This window comes from Pterocles gutturalis, unplaced genomic scaffold (genome assembly GCF_000699245.1).
Source record: "Pterocles gutturalis isolate BGI_N339 unplaced genomic scaffold, ASM69924v1 scaffold11113, whole genome shotgun sequence".
NCBI lineage: Eukaryota > Metazoa > Chordata > Aves > Pterocliformes > Pteroclidae > Pterocles > Pterocles gutturalis.
The window spans coordinates 124,203-150,227 of record NW_010118160.1 but is presented as its reverse complement, the minus strand read 5'-3'; the positions used below and the strand labels follow the sequence as shown (position 1 = coordinate 150,227).

The 26,025-nt window shown below is 38.0% G+C and overlaps 1 protein-coding gene across 1 annotated transcript in view; it reads left to right on the top strand.

The window, feature by feature from the left end:
• Positions 1–5,613: 5,613 nt before the first annotated feature.
• Positions 5,614–26,025, top strand: part of LUZP2 (leucine zipper protein 2) — a gene marked incomplete at its 5' end in the record, with an annotated part of 32,125 nt that continues 11,713 nt past the window's right edge. The window contains 2 exons of the mRNA XM_010076093.1: positions 5,614–5,688; positions 9,690–9,854. Coding sequence (XP_010074395.1) covers positions 5,614–5,688; positions 9,690–9,854 — 240 coding nt within the window. The remainder of the gene's footprint in view (positions 5,689–9,689; positions 9,855–26,025) is intronic.

The window sequence follows — 26,025 nt, the reverse complement described above, 5'->3', positions numbered from 1 at the left end:
TGTTTTGGTTTTGCTTTTTTTTTTTTTTTCCCCTGAATGGTAGTGTAGCATATTTTCATAACAGTGACAAAAATCTCTGTAGAAAGTCTTACCTAGATTATGTGTGTCTTGCTTAGGAAGTAGATGTCACTGTCTACCTTGGCATCTTTTTCCTGGTGAGTTTTTCCATTTCAAATGAAGTGGTTTAGTGTTTCATATGTTGCTGTTGTGATGTTATAATCATTGGTGATGTGTTAATGTTCGCACAGTGTGTTAGCCACGTAGGAGGGGCTTGAAGATCTAGACAGAATTGCCTGCTGAAAAATGCCTACAAGCTAGTTGCAGATGTGGCAGTTTTTTTAATATAAAGAGATAAGTGATGTACAAGAAGGTGGAAGAGTGTCATCGTATGTATTTCCCAGTAAGGACGTTAGATTATGTATCAGCAACATTCATTGATATTGAAACAAATCTCATTCTACTATTCTATTCCTTTGATGGTTTTGGCAATTACAGATTTGCGAAATGTGAATATTGTGTAGTAATTCAGGCCTATTAACTTATTGCCAGTACATTGTTTTTACAACACAGTTTAGATCCTGAAAAATTGTTGTAACTTTTTTAATGAATTGAAAAATCCAATTTTAAAAGTTTCTATGTGGCCCCGAGGTGAGGATGTGCCCTTAAAGGTAGGGACTTGCAGGTAATTGAAGGTAATGCAGTCTTAAATAGCTGGGCTGAGCTACTGGGGTGACAATACCAGTCAATAGCCAGCGTGAGACAAGGCTACTTACATCTAACAGCAGCAGCTGCGTGTTTACCGGGCAGCCTACAGCTGTTCAGTCAACTTACAGATCTTGTCCAGCTCCCACTAAAATTTATATCAAATTGAAGTTGATTAGGACTTTGACTAACATTTTCCAAATGGTTTGATTATAAAAATGCTTTTGAGTGTGCCCTGTAGGGTTGAAAAATTTAAAAATGTCACATAAAATATTGAAAAATTCCAAACTGACCAAGGATCAGAGAAAAAGATTTTTTTAGAGATATAAAATTAAAGATGTTTGTGAAATGGAAAGGTTTAAGAAGTTATCTCTGGACAAACACTTTTAAGTGATATTGCCAGAAATACTAGTTCTGTTTAATTTGGTTTGCATTTTCCTGGCTGATTATACCCTTGAATGGAATGGTCAAATCTTAGAATCCCCAAAACCAAAAAAGCTGAAGCTTTGGGCGAGGTGTGAACAAACCCTCTCTCAAGGACAGGGGAAGGAAATGTTTCCAGTGCACAGTGGACAGAGGTGTAGAGCACTCTGGAATGCCAGACATGAATTTTAAAATTCTCACCCCTTCAGTGTTTATTCTCTTACGGCTAAAATAGGCAGTACAGTTGTTTACAGAAGACTGACTTAGACAAGAAGGAGCAGCAGGTTGTTGTAATCATGCGGATCGGTTATCCATTGGAAATAACAACTGGTGCTCAAACCTGAGGCTCTCCGGCCTGATCTGAAGGGAGGAAAATCCCCTACGGGAGGTAAAAAAGGCAGATCAGGCACAGAGGTGAGGGATGTGGCTCTTCTCTTCGTGCGCATCCTCTGGGCGTGTTTCTGCAGAGAAACAGTTCCTTTCCCTTAGTTAGAGGCTGAGCGCTTTAGTAAAACCCACCGAACCGCTGTTTGGCTTTCATTGCAACGCGTTCTATGTGAAGGAAAAGCAGGAGAGTTGGGGAAGGAAAAGTGAGATTTCAGCTAATAAAAAAAGCATAAAGGTCGTCTTTCCTTTTTTATGTACATCCAGAATAGTCACAAACGAGAGATAAAAGCACTGTGGCGCGTTTATGAAGATGTAGAAGCTGGGAGTCTGCAGAAATGATGTTTTTAACTGGCTTTTCTTTTTCTTGTAAGTGCTTGAAATAAAATTCAGGTGCTGCTGAAACCCTGGTTTTTGCTGCAGGCCTGATTAAATGGAATAGCTGCCAAAACATGTTGTTCTCGGTAACATTTAACACCCTGTGCTACAGCAAACAGTACAACGGAGGAGCACGAATCTCTCTTTTTCTAAGATACAAATAACGCTTACAGAATAAGCACAGAATTGTGTTTGCTAGATAATTTATTCAAATTTCCAGTTAAGTGGTTTCCAATTAAAAAGTTGTCCTAGGTAGAAAATATAATCAATTATAAAATAAAAAGTTGTACAGTAAATATACAGTATGTTTAACATGTGATTAAACATCACTTAGTCCATCATGTTTTCTAATTAAGTAGAATGTGGGACAGCTTTGTCCTTGATGAACAGCAATCCTTGTTATGAAATATAAAAGTTTTGTAATAACCAAATAAAATCCCAATTTATCACATCTTGAAGTAAAGAAAACCTTGTCATGACTGTGCTTGTCTCTGCACATGTGAGTAATCCTTCTGACATAAAGCCATAACCCAGCTTTTTCTGGAGAAGAAGAAGAAAAAAAAAAAAAACCACAAACTTTGTAGAAGGAAAAGAAAGAGAATTGAGTAGCTTGCTTCCTGATTATTTTAAACAGTTACAAGTTTAAAAAAATATACAAAAAACCCCCACAAAAACACCGCCACCACCAACAGCAAAATCCATCCCTATGTACTTTATATTCCACAGTGACAGGCTGTATAAATTTTCTCGGAAAGAAATGCTAAAAAGTCTTTTAAAAACATTTTTGGCAGCTTTAACAAGCGTGCAGTGTTTGTAATAGCTGTACAGCTGCATCACCGCCTTATTATAAAATAAATATACATGAAAGTTATAGAAAATGTTAGTCCATCAAAATATGACAGTATTACCAAAAATAACAATAAGGCTTGAGAAATGATGCATTCAGAAAGACTGTACTAATACATATGAGCTTGTCCTTTGGAAGAATACATTTCCACTATAAACTGACAATGTTTTCCTTGATATGAGCTGTGTTGTTACAATATTAATTCTTTCCAATGGCAGGCAACAATTAAAGCAATTAAACACTTTTCGTTCAACTTGATCTTTTATGTGGCTGCGGTTTCATTGAGTCCAACGTATGGTATAGCACCAGACATTCCCTGGCAAGCAGCAGTCACCTGTAGCCACCCTTACGTGCTTTCTGTCACCCAGATTTTCAGATGCCTACGTCATGCATGGGTTGGAGGAAACCAGACACCCTGAAATTCATGCCTTTAGCTCTGGTCTTCCAGGGTTTAAACTTTAACGTAGACGGTGCTGAAGGGAGAAGTTGCCTGGTTGTCTGGCCCACACCGTGTGGCAGCAATCCATCGTCTTCCATGGATTCTGATCCTTTAGTAACGCACACCATCAGAGATGCTATCCTGGCCTCTTATTTATCATGTAGGTGTTATTTGGTATAATTTCCTTTTTAATGGAAATTCGTATTACTTAACTGTATATGCTGTTTTTCAAATCTTCTTTCTTATTAATTGAAAATTGATTTGTATAAGAGTTCTGTACAAATGGTTTAATAAGTAGCAATAATTAAAATGCTAATGATGTGAGAAATCTCTTGGTCTGGGTCTAGTATCTAATGAGAACTGTCTTTGCATCAGATAGAGCCGAGCTTAATGCTCAGTCTTTCAGACATTGACTGGGACTATGTTTATTGGGAGGGCTATTGGGTGCCGCATTAGTAACAAATGAAAATGTTACCAAACTCTAGAAAAATTCTGATATGTTAGTAAGTTGGGTTTTTTTTTTCCCCCTCTAAAAAGCCAGCAATAAGTTCCGTTAACTTTTGCAAATTTTGATGAAATGGAAGGATTCTTTCTGTACTGTGTGCGCTGTTGCCAGACTGAGGAAGCAAACCAGTGGTTTGATCTGGGTGTGGTGTGTGTGTGTGATGGTGACGGGTACCAGGTGTAAGAAACACGCAGTGGAAATTAGGGGCTGCCTTCGTAAGAGACTTCCCCGCATCTGAGCAAGCAGTTGACTTCTGCTTTGAAGCAAGATTGTCTAATCGCACATGGTTTTGACTAATGAAACCGTGGCTGCTCTGATAAATCTGCAGATAAATGCCTAATCCTGTTTTCAAATGCGACTAAGTAGTTCTTTACATGAGCAGGGAACTGAAAATGCCAGGCTTGTGTCATTTTATCAGCAGTACAGCCTGTATCTAGTGCTAATAAACATCACTCGGGGCGTCTGCTGAGGGCTATAGGCTTGCTTAAGCTAATACATATCAGCTGCGGTATGTGCTGGAAGTATGGTCATTGCCCCAGTACAGATCATGCTCACTGCGTTTACACTAAGCAGCATTTATGTTGTGTGGCTATACATTAAGCGATGGTACAGTCAGCAGAGTCTTGAAAAGTGTGGCAAGGAAATACTATCTGTCTGGGGATGAGCTTCAGCAACCTGGTGTGAGCATGGGGTGGTGTTGAGGGAAAGGGTGCTTGCAAATATTTGTTCAAAATTCAGATGTGTTGCTCTTTAACTGAGAAATGGGAACTTCACCCAGTTATTCTGTATGCACAAAATGTGCGTTACCTAATCCCAGTTTCAGAGAGGAAAGATAACGGGTTAGTCCAGTGCCTTTCTCTGTGGCTGCCTTCACAAACAGGGAACACAACTAGTGGGCTGTTGGTGCAAATCCAACAGTGAAAGAAAACTGCTTTAATCCTTTTGGTTACATAATGTGCTCTTAATAACAGGGCTGAGAACTGGAAGAATCTGGGAGCTCCTATTTCCCTCAAATGCAAAGGTTTTGCAGAGAAAGTATTTCCCTAAAGTAAGCAGTCTGAGTGTATCAAGCTCCTAGGAAAGAGGAGAAGAACAATTGTCTTTATTTACTGAGGATTTAAAGGCATCTCCTGAACCCCTGCACTTAGTACATTGCATATACATTGGAAAAAGCCAAATCTCCTCCTGTAGGACTCTGCAGGAAAATGAGGTTATGTCACAGAAAAAGCCACCAGCCCTTCGGCACAGGGTGCAGGCTGCTTGCCTGACCCCGACTTCAAATGCAAATCTCCCAAAATGCTTTCTCAATCTGTCCTGGCATAACCAGCTGTTCTCGTGAATTTTCCTTTGGTATCTCCAGGGAAGGAGGCGAGAAACAAATCTGGTGTTAGCCCCCTGTTATCCCAGCAGATTGTAGCATTTCTTAAGGTGTCTACATGCAGGAATATTTGGTTGTTTTCTAATTTCTCTGCTTATGCCAAGTTACATTGATGTTAGCATCTCCGTGTTTAAAACTACAAATCTGTGTTACAAGTTACAAACTTGAAACAGAAGTCAGATAAATGAACAAAATAATAAAATCTGTTTGAATACTTTGAATTTTTGAAAAGGATACTATGCCATAATTCTAAATACTTTATAGTGTGGAATTACTTTTGCTGCTGATATTGAAATTAGAGCAAACATGCATTCACATAAACAGAGCAGATTGGATCCCAGTTCCTACATAAAAATACACTTTTTTTCTCAGGAAAAGGATATCCCTTGAGGGCTGGTGTTTTTGGCAAGCAATTCTGACACAATTCATATTGCATATGTAAAATTTATTGTAAAACTTTATAACCTTTCCTCTCTCACAGGCACTGTATGAAAAATTATGGGGAAAAAAAAAATGCACTGTAGTTTGCATCAGCTTTTTCTTCTTTATTCCCACAGGCACAACAGCTAACAGATCTGGAGCAGAAACTAGCCGTTGCAAAAGATGAATTGGAAAAGGCAGCCCTTGACAAAGTAAGAAATGCAATGTAATGTAAGCACGCTTATCTCTATCAGCTGTGAACGTTTCAGTATAATTTGACAAAAACAAATGAAAGTTGCAAGGGTTTAGATGCATACTTAACTCGTGTACCTGGGAGTAATTCTACTGAAGTCAGTGGAACTAATTATGATGCATGAAATTAAGTGCAGCTGCAAAGTAATTTAAGAGGAAGGCAATCAAATTAGAAAGAAACATCTCAAAAACCTACAAAAAGCCAAATACTACAACTCTGTGTGCAAAAGTACACTCACAAGAGTGTGCCTGTAACCAATATGATTTTGGTCTGAGGTTTAGTCGTAGTTCCAAGAAAGATGCAGTATAGAAATGGGCCAGGCTCTGGTTAGGGAGGGACTGATGTGACGGAGCCAACTCTTTGGTGGGCAGAGGTGCCTGCTCATGGCAGGGAAGCTGTGGGGAATCCCAGGAAGAGGACAGAGCAGGACACGTCCACTCCTGGCAGCTGTGCAATAGGGGAACTTTCTTCTAGATTTAGGATAACTGGGAAGAAAATATCATGCGTTATGGAAGCACTTTGACAGCTTATTGAATTTTTTTACTTTCTGATAAAGACCACTTTTTTGGTTTGGTTTTCTAATGTTTTCATGTTCCATTAGACATTTTGGGGGCAAAAAAACAAGTATCCTCCCTGTACTAAAAGCATTTATCTTTAATCTTCAATATTGTAATCATGGAAATCATCCTCTTGAGTGAGGATTTGCATCCAGCATTGCAAAATTCATCTTTGTAAGCGATGCTCAAAGCAGCATTATTCAAACCTGTGTGACATCTGGTGATATCTCACGTGTTTCTTGTCAGTACACTGAACTGAACTGCTCCACTTATTAATTCAGAAATTAAGCATGTTCCTTCTTTGCTAATATAACACTCAGACACAGTCTCTCACTAATGCCAATATCCTGTCTGTGGCAATGGCAAGAGAGCAATGCTTGCTGTAAATATCTTCTAAAAGCAGTTGTTCATTATAATGCAGACAGTTGTGAAGGAGAAAGCAAAGAACATTTGACATCAGGAGCTTTTAATGAGAATGCTATTAAGGGATTCTGTCTGCAAATTAAAAGGGGATTTGCAGCACACCCAGCTGACTTCTCTGACCCTCTGTTTCTTTCCTATTAAATATTATAGACTTTTAATTTAGGGTTCAGTTATGGTTCCGTAGGCTCACCAGAAGCCCAGTGTCATCTTCTTCCAAATTATTGTTGAGAGAGTCTTTGGATGGCGTCATTGCTTACATGCTGTGACAGTGCAGTGGAAATGGGAAGCAGGATTAAAAAAAAAAAAAGTGCAAATGAAGGAAAAAGACAAAGTTCATTCACACCAGTGAGAATTGTGAGACAGTTTTATGAGACTAGAAAAACCTGTGTTTGAGCAGTCCTAACTGCAGAGTAATAAGACCATTTAAGTCGTAGTTACCTTTACCCCCTGGCTAAGAGCTTTTCTGTATGAACTGAAAGAGTTAAGGATGGCCAATGGTCCATCCATGTCTTCAGCGAAGACTTGGCCTTAACTGTTTTGACAATGTCAGCACGCATAGCTTCAGCTAAAGGAATGGAAGCGAGGTGTAGAGCAATGTGCATTCTTGGAACATGACCTGTGTTTGAAATGAATAATTGAGTAATCGAACCTCAGACCTGGCCTATAAATAGGTGTTCATTTGTATTTTTCTTTTGGGAGGGTATCAGACTTTTCTATTCAATATTATTTTATGCTGACAGTGGACTTAGTGTCTCTCATAAGTCTATTTATGCTCCACCACTTCCCTAGTTCCCATGATGGACCCTTGGAAGACTGACAAATTTTGCATTACCACAGCCCAAATTATTCTATATTGACTCCAGCCACATGACAAGAGTATAAACAGGTCTGGGAAATCTGAAGACATCTGTCATGCGTTGGCAGTATTTTGACCAGCAAGCAGCCTATTTTCACCACAGTCACATCTATGCAAGGTTATTGAGAACTTTGTCAAATGCCATCCCTGGTTCCGACAGTTGTCCGCTCGTGTTGCCCATTTATGCATCATATCAGCAAAGTCAAAATTGAATTTTGCTACCCACAGGATGGAAGCAAAATAACCTATTCTGCTTTTACCTTGGGAAAGGCGAAATGTCTGACCATAGCCAAGGCAGAACAAGCACTGGATGGCAGGGGTGGCAGATGAGAGAATGAGAAATAATCCAGAGGAATTTCTGGATGGGAGGAATATGGTTTTGGATCAGTGTGATTTGCAGGGAGCACTGGGGTCTTATAGTGCTATAATGGCTGAGTCAAGCAAAATTAAGACGGTCTGCTACCTCTGCCAGTTTGCTGTCTGAGCTTATTTGAGTATGTCAAATGGTGATTTGTGTTCTCTGTGCAGTCAGTTCTTGAAAAGGTGGGGGAAAAGACATATTACATGAAAAGATCTTCTGTTGTCAGTTAGAAATTAAAAGATCCCTGAGTCAGATGGATAAAGTAACCCTTTCCTCTTCACATTGTCATTAGGTCAGAGACGTATCAGCTGACTCAAGGTTCACACATTTTAATAAGTAATTCATACAAAGTGCTGTCCTCTTTGATAATCTAGCATTCCTCCTCTCTGCACACATCTTAAGGGAAAGACATTCAATTTTGTCAGTTTGCAAACAAACTAAACTCCATTCCGTCTCCTATTTCTTTGATTTTTCTTATTGTGCTGTAGAGCAAGAGTTTTTTATGGTTATGTTTTGAAAAGTACCCTACTAACCTGGGTTTTTTTGTTTTTATTTTTTAAAGAAACTCTCAGATTTCCCCAGTCATGAGATACATTCCCTGGTTCCAGTTCAGGGAGGTTTACCTGATGTAAAACATGGCACATTTGTTAGGTTCTAAAACATATTTGTTTAACAAGTAAACTGAAACAAAGTGATGTGTGCCAAATGCCATTGCTTAGGATTTGTATAACTGTGAAATATTTTTGCATTGCAGATGTAATATTTCACATATATAGTGCATTCTGTGTAATGCTAATTGCACATATACTTTCCATTAACTTTTCCCATGGTATACCTTGATTTATGTATCTTCCAAAAAAATCTTTGCAGGTTGAAATGTGCTGATGTAACCTGTATTTATAGGCGCATTCTTAGTATAAAAAAAAAATTTTAAGGCCAAATGCTGCCTAGCTCAACCTGCAATGAGTATAAGAAGGCTACCTCAGTACTAAACATTTGACTCTAAGCGTCTTGCTGCGATGGAGCAAAGATTTAAAATGGATTTCCTCAGTGCTGTAGTCATCTTACTGTTCTTACTGTCTAGTTTATTTCAGTGTCAGTGCTATTTTCATTAATACATTGGTCTGTACTTTTGTGAGTGAAATAGCAGTGTTTTAACATGAGTTGCAAGCACTTCACCTCTTAAAAGTTTTAGTTTGGCTTGATGGACAGTAATGGATCTGGATGATCCTATTCTTAACAGATGAAAAGACCTATAGTTTATTTACTGTCTCCTGCAACAGCACAGATAGCAAAGGAGGGAAGTCATCTTTCTAGGCTTGAAAGCAGCCTTTATAACCTGTGGAAAAATACCGATTATTCTGACTGTTATAAACAAAATTCCATGCAAAGTCTGTGTCTGCAGTACTTGTGAACATTTACTACTCTGGAGCTATTATATGTGGAAGTCTGGACACAGTGATACTTGGTATGTTGTATTTTTGTTTATTTTCAAATAAAATAATATTAAATACTTATTGGCAATAATCAGTGTGGATAAAACTGCACAGAGGAAGAGTGCAGTGACTTTCTAGGCAGTTTAGTGTGTAATGCACGGTAACCTAATCCTATAAAAAACTGCTTTAAACAGCGTTAATTTCTTCTGTTAATAAGAAAAAGCAGCAGCTGCTCATAAATGTTTGCTTTAATGCAGAGAAGGAAAGCAAGCAATTCTGTTCATAATAACACATCTTAGAGAACTGCTGATTTCTTATTTTCCCCAGGAGTCACAGCTGAAAGCTCTGAAGGAGACCGTGCAGCTTTGCCTGTCTTCTGTTCTGCACAATCAGCCTCCTGCTACGAATCTAATCCCTTCAAAACCAGCCGAGAAGCTGACATCCCCACTTACAAAGGGCTCCAAAGTTCCATTTCAAGTGACAAGCACCAAGGTATGGTTTCTCTCTCAGGGCTTTTTTTTAAACATCTTTGAAAGTTTGTCCTGTAAGAGCATCAAACTGGAACTAAGGAGGATTTTAAATTCATTGAAAGATTAGGATGAATTTTGAGGATAGTTCTAAGCCTGTTTCTGATGTCAATAAACTTTTTTTTTTAAAGCTGGGAAGCAGCTAGTTTTTTTGCTGAGGAACAAAATTCTGTCTGTCACTTGCTAAATGGACCATGTCTTCATAACAAATCTACAAGGAAGATGGATTTGCATCTAAAATAAGTGAGGATGCTAATTCCTAGGATTGTTTACCTGTCAGGCACAGATAGTGTGTTTGTGGTAGTATAGCACTAAACAGTAAGACAGTTTTTGCTTACTATGGTTTTTTTAGTGAAAAAGACTGATATAAAAACAAAAAATAATGTGGGACACCCAAATCAAATTTGCCAAAAGGGATCTATAGAATCACTAATAGGCCGTAGGAAATATTCCAATCATGCAGGATGGGAAGGGCAGTTTAGGAGAAAGCATGAGGAAAAAAAATCAGTGAAAAATGTTTAGTTTCAATAGATTCAAGGCTTTTAATACAGTCAAGATTCACAGTGATTAAAAACTGTCCTGGTAATTTTCACCTGCAGGGTTGCATTCTGCTCATGCATTCAGCCGATTCTACAGATCTAGAAGAAATCCGTTATTTCAATTTAAAAGGAAGTTTTACAGAAGAATGACTGAAGGACACTTTGATGTCCTGTTTAAGTTCCAAAACTCTTTACTGAAATATAAATAGGAATTGCTAACTCATAGCCGATTTGTGATTTTTATCTGACAGCTATTGATATTCACTATTAGTACAGAGGCTAAAGCCAAAAATCAGTCATCTTTTTGTATGTCAGTAAAATTGAAATATAAATTCAGAAACCAGAATATAATAAAACTGGATCTCGCATTGCTACTCTTACAATAGTGATTGTTGGTTCATAGAATCATAGAATGGTTTGGGTTGGAAAGGACTTTAAAGATCATTGAGCTCCAACCCCCCTGCCATGGGCAGGGACACCTCCCACTAGCCCAGGTTGCTCAAAGCCTCATCCAGCCTGGCCTTGAACCCCTCCAGGGATGGGGCATCCACAGCTCCTCTGGGCACCCTGTTAGTTCCTTAACAACTGTTTTATAAGAAGAAACCTTTATTCCCAAGTTTTATTGCCTTTGGAAACAAAGTAGTGTTTTAATTAATGGCAGTACATGGGGATATTAGTGCTCATTCAGATTAAGATCACTGGTTCTGTGTTCTGCAGGACAGTGGACTGGTCTTTTGTAGGTCGTGCAGACTGAGCATCACTCTGGGATCTCAGGAGCACATTTCCCTGATTAATGTGTCTGCAGAATTGTCTGTCTTGTTCTTATTGTCCTTCTCTTCAGGTTGGAAGCGTTTGTCCCTCTGTCGTCGACGCAGAGGTGTACTGAAGGATAGGGCCCAACAAGCCTCTGTGCCTGTGTTTAAGATCAGCACAGGGTCAGAGCCGTTGAAACATTTGAGGTCTCTTTGGTTTTACAGGTATTACTGTAGTGCAATGAAGCAAATGGGAATACAGTGTAGAGATTGGAATTAGATTTTTATTATATTTGGCTGAAACACAATACTCTTCTTTTTTTTCTGTGATCATATAGATTTTGTGTTTAATGTTGCTGTTTCTAAAATGTTTCAGTATTTCCGTGCTCCAGCCTTTTGAGAACTAGGAGTTAGTCCTCTGTATCCAAAAGTGCTTGAATAAGTTATTCTGGCTCTTTAACAGACCTTGCTCACGTTTCTCTGCACTTGGCATATGCCATGAAAACGTCTGGGAAAATAATGGTCTGCAGTCCTCTTCTTCCACGCGTTGACACCTCATTATTATAAATCTGTGCATTATCTGTGATTACAAAACCACTGAAATCTGCTGCTGTGAAATAGGTTGTCAGAGAATCATAGGCAGTCCAGAATTTTGCCTTCTGCATTTGAGCTGTGTTATGGAAGGCTTTTTTTTTTTATGATATCCATTCTTGTGTATCTTTTCCTTGGCTTTTTCCCTCCTCTTACAAACCAACTCACTTTAACTGCAGATGTATAGCTTTCTTTTTTTTATTAGATTTGCATAAACATTATGATACAGCATGCTAGTATTTTTAGGTGAATATAAATGTGTGTGGTTACTTAAATATGTTTTTATATGTAAAAATGGGAACTTTAGATGAACAGCACTTATGCATCTTGTCATGTCTGATAAGCGACAGTTTCATCTTGAGGAAAAAAATGATAATTTCTCTGGTAAATAACTTATTTCAAAGATATTCTTATTCATCCTAAAAATTGTTTGCTAAGAGTACCAAGCTCATTTAAAATCCATTGAAGGGTACATCCCAGTGTATGATACCTGTATCACTTGGGAACAATCACCCCTGGGACCAGGGTGCTTCCTGTTTGAAAACAAAACAAAACAAAAAAAACCCAAAAAACAAATAAATAGGCTGTATATTCGTATTCATAATTGGTATCAAATCTATCATTTGTCTAGGAAGCCAGAATATTTCTTAGCCTCTAGATTTTATCCATTTCATTCTACAAAAGTAGAAATTCTTGACATAAATACTTACATAAAGTAATAATACAATAGTTAAATATTTGTACTAAATATTAGTTGTACAATTATCATGTTACTGACAATACTGTAGGATATTATAATTGTATAAGTGACTAGAAATTTGAAAAAAGACACATAGCTGTATGTGTACATTTCTTCAAAATCCAAATACATTTTGAAGGAAGGAGGCGATGTCTGCAATGTGTAGATTGGACCCAATCCATGTTTATGAAGACTGACATACTCCTCGTCATTTCTCCCAACTTACTACTTTTCAGCATTATTCTCTCATTCTGTCTAGCTAAGTATTCTCTTCTGACGTGTATTCCTTTCTTAAACTTAAGAATAATAAACATTATTATGCTATTTCTTTTTCCTATAAAATGAGCATTCGGGTTGCAGAGAGCAGAGGGTCCAGACAGGTTTTTTTTAAAGGGTCTATTTTGAGAAGATTGCAAAATATAAGGTTAGACTAGAAACAATGCCAGGTTTTAAGCAAAAATTAAGCCTGATTTGTTGGCTGCTATGGTAAATGAAAATTCTATGTAATTGTGTAAAAACACATAGAGCAAAACTTTTCATTTAATTGAGCTCCAGGGTAATACAAACCTATACAAATATAGCATGGTGTGCTTGGATTTATTTGGAAGTTAATTGCCTGCTCACAATTGAGGGAAAAAAAATAGCATGTGTCCTCATAACTTTATCAAAGGAAACAGAGGTTGAACCTGAGGGCACGAAATACAATATCTGTGGTCAGCTAGAAGTAAGCAGCCGGAGCGTTAAGGGCAGTGGATATATTTGTGCTCCATTAAAGCCTTAGGAAGTCCACCTCTATGGTACCTTAGTGATTTCCTACTTTTGTTGCCTCAAACTTTCCTTCTGCCAGAGTTAATGAGATATCACTGACACCTGCGGTTTCGGTGACCTGTAGATCATTGCATTCAGCACGGGGACTGGAAAACTGTAATTAAAAAAAAAAAAGAAAAAGGCAATTACTAAATGCAGAGACAGCCACATTTTGTAATCTGCAGTAATGACAATCACAGTACCCTTTCCTGAGACACAAACATGAGAATAAAATAGCTTTGAAATATGACATTATCCATTGGTTTGGAATTTAATTTCAGAGTGGAAGGAATACATCTCCCCTTCTATAGAAGTCTCAGGTACTATGCTTATCTGTAAAGCTAATGTAGTAAGAAATTTGTTTTTAAAAAATTAAAAGGTAATTTAATTGCAGAAGCATGACTAGCATGACCTATTTCTTCATGCAAGTCTCTCCTGTTCTGCTTTTTATAGCTCTCTTTGGGCTTATGGGGTTTTATTCTCATTATGATCAACTAGGTGCCAAACGTACTCTTGTATCATTGTTAATGATGATTCATAAGAGTGTGTCAGCTCAGAATTTGCTTCAGATTGAGTATGGTTCTGCTGTTGCCTCAGAAAGCTTCCACGGAAGTTTTTCTACAGCCCTTTTCTTCAGTGACTAATTTTTAATAAAATTTTATTACATGCTGGAAAACATTTAACACCAGAGATCATTAAATTGAAAGCTGAAGCTCTTTTTCTTTTATTACTTACTTTAAAGAAGTCTTCATTATTAGCACATTATTTTGATAGTAAATTAGTTTTACAGGTTTTTTTTTTTTTTTCAACTGAGTACAATCCAGTGAAATTGGGAAAAAAAAAAGAAAAAGAAGCACCTGGCATCTCTTATTTAGTCCCTAACCTCAAACCAGTATCATTCTCCTTCAAGTTTCAGTGACACAATCTTTGTAATTACCTTCACTTCATTAACTATTTGACCTCACTCCTCTTTGTTACAAAGTATGAGAGGCTGGACTGGCCCATTACCCCAGGGTTCAACTCTGAAATTAGCAATGGGCTAATGGGCTGAGGAGGAAACTGGTAACTGTTTATTCCTGCAGTTTTTGTGGCTGTTAACTGCAGGTCAGTTTGCCTGTGTATGAAAAATACTCCCAAGTCTCACTCCAAATATTCTCTTTTTTAATTAATGTCTTTACTTATCAGATATTTCTATAAAGTCTCCCACAATCTAGAACATAATACGTCTCAAAAATACCGTGGGTTGCAGCTTGGCAGTGGGTGAGAAGGGATATGACTATATCAAATCTAAATTTCTTCAGGGATGTTTTAAATAACATCAAGAAAACAGACTGTTAGGTATGGCTAATGGTCTCGCATGGACCTGGGGATTAGCACAGACAGCTTACATCCATCTTCTCAAGTTCTGATTCAGTCTAAATCCAGGCCCCCGTGCTAGACCAGCCTCAGGCTTGCTGTGATGGTCAGCAGCTTGCTGGACAAGCTTACTTGTCTTTTCCTCTGTCAAAAGGGAGAAAGAGAAGATCCCCTTAATTACGGATGTTATTATTTTAGAGATATCTTTCCTCACCTACTCATATCTCATATCAGGTGATTGATTTTTTTTTTATGTGTTTCCCTCTCTTTTTCCCCAAGTGACAGTGGAGATGATTGGGGGAATGTATGGTATTTCTAGTTTCAGTTAAAAGTGTTTAGCAGGAAAATAGTAACACATTGTTTTACCTTGTGACTTTCCTAGCTGATGTGTTTGTCGTGATAGTAATTGTATTGTCATGTATTTTTTTTTAATGAGAACAACAGTCTTTATAAGAATGGACTTGAAGAAACAGACAATTGGAAGCAGTTTATTATGGAAAAACTTCCTCTACCAGGATTCCTACCTTTTCTTAAATCAGTAAGAAAGCCTCTTTTAAGGCACGATTGGGGAAAAAAGTCAGTCTCAAAGGGAAAAGCATTTCTCTAAGTGACCTCGTTTGTGAGTTTGTGGTTCAGAAGGGTTCCAGCTTCACCAGGTTGGTCCTTCTGGGCTCTGGAACTCTTCTGGGATTGGGAATCTTTGGCTTTGTCTTCCTGAAAATACAGATGTTCATACTGTGACTGTAACTTCAGTAGCTGGGAAGACTGTAATTGCCTATAAAGCACATTCTGACGGTGGGTATTGCTGCTCTGAAGTGTAAGAAGTGCTATACAATGTTCATTACCCACAGCTAATTGCTTTTTCCTTTGTGGCGGCCATAGATAATCAAAACTGGTATTGAAGGAATGTGTTTATGTTGTTGTTTCAGTTTCTTAAGTATTATAACATCAAAAAAACCCAAACAAAACAAGCCCAACCCTTAAGATGCTTAAGTATCTTAATAGTTTTATAAAGTAAAGTTTGGATATTTCCTCCTCTGAAATGAAGGACAGCCTGTCTTTAAAATTTAGAAATATTTATACATGAGGTAGAAACTGTATTTATACATGAAGTAGAAGGCATATTTATAGGTGTAGTTGGCCCTTGAGTATATACCCATCTCTCTAGCCATTCTTGAACTTGCATGCTACAAAACACTAGGGATTTGGACTTGTCTGCTCTGTAAGAAACAATGATGGTAAAATTATCTTTTATTAAGGAAATGTGAAATTATAGGTTGAGTATGATGTAATATAAGTAAATGACTTTTATAAACATATTAACAAGTTTTTTCTCTAATAATACTTATTGTATTTGTGTTGATCCAACAAAAACTTCTGTTTTTCAAACCCAATTAATTCTATTTCCTTGTTTTAGGTACAGATGCATTTACAATAAACATCTAGAGCTACTGCTAAACAAATGGTTATTAGAAGAAATTTAAAGTGAAATGATCCATATCAAGTGAGCTAATTGCATTCTGGCTTTAGACATAAGTTTTCAGGAGTAACTAGGCCACTTGGAAAAAAGACTTCTGTTCTCTAGCCCCAGTCTGTAATACCATTTTGGAGTAATTTTTTGGCATCAGTGAAAGTTACTTTGCACTGTGGACACACTAAGGACGGAAGAAACCTTTGTGGACAGCTAGCATCACCTGGCTTATTTGCCATGTAGGTTTTCTGTAGAAGATCTTGATGTATACCTTGAAAATTTAATTCTAGCAGTTTACCACTTGCATAAAAACTCAATGTTTTCACATTCTCAGTACCAGAAATTCAGTAAAAAGAAGTTAAACACATAACTCAGACTTTCTTTCCTGTCTTGCATGTTGTGATCCAGTGTAACTGCAGACAGGATTCTGCCTGTTCTTAGGTGGATATTCATTAGAAGAAAAAAAATGGATAATTCTCCCTCTCCCTCTGTAATCCATAGTTTGGTTAGGCAGAATTATAACCACTCTTTATTCTCTAGTACCCTTAGGTGTATTTTGTTTTTTAAATATTAGATAGAAGAGCTGAACAAACAAAATCTAGACCAGGCCAGTAAATTACATTGCCCACTAATTTAGCATCTGACATTGCATCACCGTGGCTGAGCGCTCCTGGAAGCGTTCTGCTGCTCTGAGGGAAATGCCACCCGAGTCTCTAGGACTTTGCTGTCTGGTCCATTATTATTTATTATTTAAATTGGGCTAATGTGGGTTAAGCTCTTTCCAAACACATGGGATGGTGCATTTTGTGCTTCTAAGAGCCTGCATGAAAGTGTCTTTCTGTGTCAAACCAATATATCATGACTGACTCCGGTGCAGCCCTGGCAGATTATATACTGGCAGGTAATCCAGGCAGCAGCCCAAAGTGGTGAAGAAAAAGGACACAGATAAGCATAATGAACTACTAAGTCCAAAGTTTCTAAGAAATGTGATTTAAAAAATTATGTGGAAACAAATTCATGGATTAGTAACCAGTATGTCCAACAGCTGCCTCTTTTTTTTTTCCTGCTTGTTCTCTACTACGAAGACTGTTGCTATCTTGATGGAATTTGTATTTAGACTACCTGTCATTATTCTATATTATTTGCTATAGGAATCATTAGGCATAGGATCCAGAATTATGGAAAACTTTGAAAGGTAGAGATGTCAAAACTTAAACTCTTTCAATTATAGTCCTATTATTTAAATATTATTTTTAATTTCAGCTTTTATAATGACAAGTACCTGCTTAGTATTTCACCAATCACTTTATGCAGAGGGTCCTAGGAGTACTAGGTGATTTTGTGTATTTTGTAGAATGGCTTTAAAAACACTTTCTCTTTATGGAAATACAAATATACATCTCAGATATTTATAATTTGTCAGAAAACACATTTACTCTCCAGAACAGAAGTACCATAAGCTACAGATAATGGCATTCATCGTGGCTAAATTTATGTACACATACTACTGTGCTGTTTATTTAAGCATCATACCAACATGACTGTGTAACAGTAAGTAGCTAGTTACTTGATTAGTTTTTTTTTGGAATGGAGATGAATGTTTGTGACAGCAGACCTGTCAGGGACATACAGCCCCGTTTGCCAGGAGCAGATGATAACCTGTGCTTGTAAGTACAACTAATAGCTCACAGGCAATAAAGGGATTAGTTCCTTCTAGATAGGAAAGCTTACTTACATTTTAATTAAACAGTGCAATAAGAAACTCAGTGCATTTCTAAAATGTGTGTTCTTTGATAGAAGCACACATGTATCAAGCAGACCTGGGAGTTATCATGCAAAAAATCCCAGTATAACCTCTTTTCCCCCTATTTCCCCAACTATATTTGCGATCGCTTTCCCTGCCGCTAGTATTGCCAGCATTGTTGTTGATGCTTCTACGTTCTTTAAAGAACTTCAATAAAAATACAGCTGTGAAGTGCATCTACAAACTCTGCACCACCCCCTGCACATAATTTCTGTAAACCTCTGCAGAGCAGATAACGGATTTTTGCTTTATCTTTACTTCCTTTACTCTGTTTTACTACGAGGTTACTTTAAGTGCATGAAGTATGGGCTCATTCAATTGTTTGAACTTTGTATTAGTCACTTCTCCTATATTGTAGCTCCTGATATGAAGTCCAGAAGTATTTATCATAGTTCTTTCCTGTTTATTATTGAAAATATAGGATTTCTTGTCACAAATTCTGCCATGAAGGAACATCTGTGATTAAAATATCAACCACTAGGTTAAACTGAAATTATTTGGGCTTTGAACAGGCTGCTGATTCTCTATTTTTGTATTGAAAGGTCATATTCTTGGTCCCAAGTAAAGATTATCTATTCATCGAGTTACCCAGATCTGTCACCAATCAGGTACAATTAGAAAGAAAATACCGATGGTTTTATGTGTGTTTATGCAGAGATAAGTTTATCACTATATGCATTTATCTGTAGTGATTTTATATTATTTTCTCTTTTCTGATAGAATAGTCAGCCCTTCAATAGTCACTGGAAGTTCCCAGTCCGTTCCTCTGTGCTTGTATACAAGAGGTTCTTCTGTGCCCGTGCAGCAAGCAGCATCAGAGATTCACGCACGACACAAAGCAAACCTGCCCCGCTGCCCGCGACAATCTCGTCATGAGTTTTTGGTCATAGATTATGTGGCAGAAAAAGTTAAGAGGAAAATGTATTTGATCTTTGTACAATACTCATATTGTGAAACTGTTTCAATTGATGAATAGTAGCGATGTCTCCTCTCTGGGTCAGAGTTCCATTAGCTGCTCGTTGGATCCAACACAAGAGCAACAAAATTTATTTGCAGGTGGGATTGTGATTGCCTATACAGGCAATTGCTTAAGTTTATTCAGTTATTTGAAGAAAATCTATTTAGCAGGTAGTCTAGTCACAACAAAGTGATAAGCAGATGAACAGATTGTATTTCGTCTGACACATCTCCAAACCTAAACTTTGCTTCATCTCGGTTTACTGTGAAAAGCCCTTGCTGAATGAAAAAGGGGTGGGTGATTCCGGGGATTCAACAAACAAACAAAACCACCGAAAAGTGTGGGAAGAAGTGAAATAATCTTGATAATGTAACACTGGGAGAGAAACATTTTAGCTGTTTTTGAATTCAGATAGCTAAGAACTGTGCATAATTCAGAAAAAAAAGCTTATATGGAAGCTTGGGTTTGTTTGTAAAGTATTTTGCATATGAAATGATCAGTGTGGGGCTATGGAATAAACAAACAAAACCACCGAAAAGTGTGGGAAGAAGTGAAATAATCTTGATAATGTAACACTGGGAGAGAAACATTTTAGCTGTTTTTGAATTCAGATAGCTAAGAACTGTGCATAATTCAGAAAAAAAAGCTTATATGGAAGCTTGGGTTTGTTTGTAAAGTATTTTGCATATGAAATGATCAGTGTGGGGCTATGGAATACCTCATCGCTGAAGAACTGTGACTAGGATAAGGAGTAAACCCTTCGTGATTGTAAGGCAGAGCACTTGTACTAGCTGACAACTCGTCCTGAATTGTCCACGATCCAGCGTGGGTGTGTTGTCTGTGGAGAGAAAAGGGCTGTTCTCTCCCTGTGCTTTGTGCTGTACCTTGCGTCTTTGCTTCTGCCATTCACTCTAAAGGGCTTCAGTAACCAAAGGAACCAAGGGTAGGAAAATAACAGTTGAGGGTAGTAATACCTCATCGCTGAAGAACTGTGACTAGGATAAGGAGTAAACCCTTCGTGATTGTAAGGCAGAGCACTTGTACTAGCTGACAACTCGTCCTGAATTGTCCACGATCCAGCGTGGGTGTGTTGTCTGTGGAGAGAAAAGGGCTGTTCTCTCCCTGTGCTTTGTGCTGTACCTTGCGTCTTTGCCGCTTCTAAAGGGGCTCAGTAAGCAAAGGAAACAAGAGGACGAAAATAACAGTTGAGGGTAGTTCCTTTTTTCATTTAGCAGTTTTGTTCTGTCAAATATTGGCGGAATATTCATGGAGAAACACTGAAGTAGACACTCGTGTGTGTCGCGTCCCTTTCCAAGGCGGCTCATTAAACCAGTGCAGTGCCCCTCTGTATTTTGTGCCTTAGGGTGTATGGCAACAGTATGAAGAGCCAAGGAAACCTTTTGGATTAAATCTAGTTTCCTAACACTGGGTTCAGATGTTTTGTGACAAAATTGGTAAATGTTCTCCCTACTAAAAGAATTGTAACCAAAATCCACCATACCTATTCTTAAACTTCACTTACAAGTTTTCCCTTGGAGGAAGTGTGTATATGATTATTACATATTTTTAGAAGTCCAGGTTTGACCTTTTGCTCATTATTTTCTGAGCAAACATGTTAAAAATTGATTACAGCCCTTAGGATTTTTTTTTTCCTGTGGAGAACATAATTTATGATGTTCCTTTTCCATGTACTCTGAGCCCTTTGAACGTAAGGGATTCCTCAAATGATTTATGCTAAAAACAGAAATAGTCTGACAGCTTTTGGTAGCATCCTACACACAATCAAAACTACAAGTGTGTTTTATCCACGTGGAAGCTTTACATTTTTAACATTTTATTTCTTTATTTTAAAAATCCAGTGAGGTTTCCAGTTATTTTAAAATAGCCACAATTGGTTTGGTCTTACATTGTGTTTTTAGGTAATTTTCTGATTTTAGAGTCATTCTGAAGGTGCATTAGAGCTGTGCAGTCCTTGAACATAGTCCTTCCTTGATAGCGAATGGCGCTACTCAAAAAAAAGAGAGGAGAAGGAAAAGGTGATAGGATTGACACCTTTTTCTTGACCAAAATAAATACCTGAAGCATTACGTGGCAGTTGGCCTGAGTGCACGCGTGATATACGTAGTCCCTGGTTTCCAGGAGCAGTCAGACAGAACTGACTTTGGAAAGGAGATATTTCTGGCTCTTGCTCTGTGCACTTTGCCCAGAAAATCTCTGACAGCTTCATTCACCTGCTACATACAAAGCTTCTCTAGTTTTTCACAGTAAGTGCTACAAATCCTTGAGCAATTTTGGATTTCCTAGACATGATAATAAGCCATTTTCATCCCAAAGGAACAGGATGTCTACCAGAAGAATAAAAACTCTTTGCGTGCGCTGAGAAGCGGGGATGGTGCATGCCTTGGTTATTTCCTATTTGTAGCCCCTTTGCAGACCATCTGTTTAGTAACCTCACTGGACACAGGTGAATAGAAGCAACCCTCAGCCAAGGGTTGGTGTCTGAGACTGGCCTCATTCAGTGTGCCAGATGGATGCCACAAAGTTGAGCCAGGCACGGCAGCCACACCAACAGCAGAGTAGCAAGTCTGTGCTGTAGGTAGCCTTCGAATGTTTGGAGATTGGGCCCGTGAAGCATTCAGTAGCCAATAAAATGTATTTCTGGGCAAACTCCAATGATTTCTGCATCTAAAGTTTATCAAAACAGGCTGTGAATGTGCGTATCAGGACGTTGTCCATCGTTAGAGAAAAATCATCATGGCTGTCAGAACTTGGGCTTTGGGGTTTTTTTGATCCTTGGGTATCATGACCTTGCACTCTGCCAGAAACTGCTGAGTTTGTTTGCTGGCATCCAAAATGTCGTGCAATCTTCTTGTTAGATTGGTATGAGTATCCTTAAGTTTTTGGGTTTTTTTAACGTGGAAATTGAATACCACTAGAAACCCTTAGTGCAGAAAAGAGTGACCTGTGAGTCTAGGTAATGGGAAATAAATTTGTTGATGGAACCAGGTCATCTGGCAAGCCCTCCTGTCAATGGCATTCTGGTATCTCACATGAGCAAACACTGACTGGAGAGAGTAAGAATTGTGCAGTCATGCCAAAAAGCCATGTGGGAAGAAGAAAGATCTGATAAGGCTGTTTCTAATACAAGAAAGAATTGAACTACATATCGAAGTCAAAAGTTGTTATGAAAGATGGAATTCAGTTGACCTAACTTTGCAGTTTTATTTAGCAGTTAAGATGAGAACATTATAATAACAATGCACGCTTTGAGAAGAAAGTGTGTATGATAGAAAAATATATAAAGCATAACCGAGGGAAATTTCAAAGGCATGAAGCAGAACTGGGCTCTTGTCATTTGTTTCAGTGCAGATTTTGGAAGAGAAAAAGAAATAATGAGTTTGGCTTGCTTCTCTGTCATAACTGTTCTGCAAGTTTTGCTGCAAGCAAAGCACACACCAATGGATTCTAGTTTCATCTGCAAGCGTATACATTAAATGCATTGTAAAGAGTTTTGCCTATTTCAAGTATCTGAAATGTAAAGTTTGGTTTTTAGTCAAGCTTCTAAATTCTCACCAGGAAGATGCTGTAATTTCTAAATTATTTCAAAGAAAAAAAGATAAAAGGGTTGATGATCCTTGAAAAAATGTTCACATGCAAAATCCTGAATTGAAAAGCTTTGAGGAGAGTTCAGAAAGCTTTAAGCGAATTGGGAAGGAGTTCAGAAACTGTTTCCAAACTATTTCACTCTAGAATACTCGATGACATTTTTATTAGTTAAGCTGTCAGTCTAGTAAATAGGCTCCATCAGAAGAATAATATCATATTCATTTTTTTATTAGGAGAGATTATTTTTAATAACAAAGGATCTTGTTGGCAAAGTCTACCTTGAAGACCCTCATCATCAGATGTGTGAACAGAGAAGCCTTAAAAAAAAAAAAAAAGTGTTTTTTTTTTCATGTAAGAAGTCAGTCTCAAAATGTTATAGATCAAAGTTGCCTACATAAGATGCAAGAAACACCTGTGGCCTTCTGGCCATAAGGACAGAACTCTCATCTACAGGACCAAGCCATGGCCTGGCAGGACACCTTCTTGCCCCCTCGTCTGCTGTCCTCCTTTGGCCGCGGTGAAATTCTGATGGCGTTTTAAACTAGAACTCAAGATGTGCAGATCAACGTCATCCTGGGGTAACAATATGAAAAATAAGTGGAGGTGATGGTTGTGCAATCGCTGAAGTGATGTGATTTTTACCAGTCAGAAACCAGACAGGGAATGAAGCAGATCCGCTGCTGCTCCCAGGCTTGGCTGGCACCTGAGCAGCGCAGCAGTGGCAAATTATTTTTAAAGGCTATTATAAAATATGGTTCTGCTGGTTCAGGTAATGAAATGTTATGGTAATGTTTCAGTGTGAAAACTGAAACACCTAAAAAAAAAGTTATATTTTGTTTTGGGAGAGAAAAATGGGGAAGATTTCTAGGCTATAATATCACACTTGACTATTTTGAGTATTAAAGAGGCTGAGAATGGGAAATTTTCCTGTTTTCCGTTTTCCTGGAGGTAGGAAATGTTGGTAAGCTGTTGAAAACATGAAAGTGCTTTCTTCATGGCAGCCTCACCTAAAAACCCTAAACTTCCCCTTGTTCTGTAGGAGTGAGTACAACACACTGAGAAATCAGGTATATAAACTGCCTGGGTAATTTGCCAAGGTACAGCCTTGAGCAGGAATCTAATTCTGGAACTGGAGGCACGATGCACAGACAGTTATTTTCCTGAGTTAATAAGGCTTCAAGCTGGCTGACTTTCCTGGCATCCCATGTAGATTTACTGGTTCAAGCAGTCAAGAAATTAGGTGGAAGTGTGTACTGTCATTCACTGTACATGTGCCTCTCTTATTCGATGAGAAAAAATTTAAGTTTGCGGAACTGTAATAATTCCTTCAGTCCGAACAGGTAAATCACTCAATACAGGTATGAAATGACATTCATTATTCAACAAAACAATTATTTATGTTGATCTTTTTAATCTGTTCACCTCCTCATCATTTTTTATAGTAGTCAATTGCTCTACAAAATTAAACATTTTTTCCAGAAAACTGTTAAGCAGAGATTATATTGCAAATAGTAACCCGCCAAGTTTGTTTTCTCCTCTTCTCCATCATTTTTGAAAACTTTTTATTTATTAGTAATTCTGTGTAATGTAACTGACATGAGGAAAGGATGGTTCAAGCTTTCAAAACTGATGTCTGAAGCTCTAACTTTTCTTTGCAGAGAAACTGTTTTAGTTTGTTCCCTGTCCCCACCCCCCTGAAGAGTTTCGAGATGTCTTACAATTTGATGGAAGCCAGATCCTTAAGGATGGCTACAAATTCTTTATGATCTGAAACTTACCAAAAAAAAAAGAAAAAAAAAAGGGAGAGATCATCAGTGCTATTTTTAAAATTTGATTATTTTCTGGGAATATGTTGTATCAGATTTTTCTGTAAGAATAAGTCAAAGTTCTTGCGGGTTTTGTTTTGTTGTGGTTTGGTTTGGGGTTTTTTAGCAAAGGTATATTGGAAACATTTCTAAATTTCAGTTAAGTGATTTACATTCCTTCCATGAATTTCAGTGGATTTTGAATTAGACTCCTAAATATCTGGTAGATATGGAAGAAGAAAAGAAAGACCTTGTGAAGGAAACTGTCACTATCACTGGAAGATGAATACTTTCTAAACAAATAATTCTGCAGAACTAAATGGTCATCATAACAATCATCTCATGGCTGTCAGCAAATCATGGTGCATCCACCGGCTTCAGTTACTTTGTCTCAGCAGCGTATTCAGTTGTGATGTGCAAGCTAGGTACCAGGATAACCAGTTAATTTTAACAATACATTTTCCAGATTTTATAGATCATTGCTTTCTGAAGTAATTCCTTGTCATATGTAATAGTTTATTATTTAAGGCTGCAAAATTGTGAAGCTCTCAAGGTAAATTAAAAAATACTGAGGTATAAATACAGCGCAAGCTCTATGTAAGACAAGCTGTGCATATTCTTCCTGTTCATGTCCCTTTCAATCAAGTTGCAAGAAATATTCAGCCAATATTTCAGTAGAAGGACATTCAGAGCTTATGTAAAGTGATAGCCAGGACTGTAGAGTGACTGCACCATATAGCGGTCTGGTTTGAGTGTAGGGAGGTAAGTGAAAGGCATGGAAGGGAACATGTTTTGCCAGCTCGTGCCAACGTGAGGTCCCAGCAGGGAGAGACTGTAGACAGCTGAAGTCAGCTAAAGCAGTTCACAAATGGCTTCATCTCAGGACCTAAATCTTTCCCAGAATCTGCAAGAGTCAGAGAAATGTGAGCTCTGAAAGTTTTTTTTTTCTCCTTTACCCTGACATCAAAATATTTGCACAAAATAAAATGTAATTTGTACTTCATTAGTGTCTATATTAAGTGTTTATTTTCTTTCCTTTTTTCATTTCCCATGTCCAGCAAAATGCCTCAGCAGAGAAAGAGAATCTTCATGTGGCCTCAAGAAAGGAAGAAAACCAGAGCATCCAGGAGTGCGATTCTAAAGATGTAAGTTAAGCTCACCTAAATGTAGGGTTAGCTCACCTAGAAATCAGGGTCTAATCCAGATTGCATGAAAACATTGGTGCCTTAGGCAATTATCAGTGTGGCTGACTTTCCCTAGTCAAGCTGGTACATCTCTTCTGTAAGCCAGCTATATTCTGCATTAAAGTGCTGAGCAGCAAATGGTCTTCGCTGTCAATCTGAGCAGCTATACTCTCCGGGTTTCTTTTGAAGACTGCTTAATAGAACTTGTAGAGCTGCTGTGGGAAGAAGAGCAGTAGAAAAGATGTGATTTGATGTTTAACCATTTCAGGAATTGGCGTACTGAAGAGCTGCTGCATTATAGCGAGATGCAGAACCTTGTTTACATATTGTTTCCACTAATAATCAGGCACAGCTGTCACAGATGCTTCATTCGGTAAAACAAAACCTTCGGGGAGATGTAAGAGGTGACAGTGGAATGGTTGAAAGTATGTAATCTCATCTGCTGCCAGTCCAGGAAAGCCGCAAGCTGTGGTTTTCTTCTGACACGTCTGACAGGGAGGTAAATGTGCTGCTTTTACTGAGGC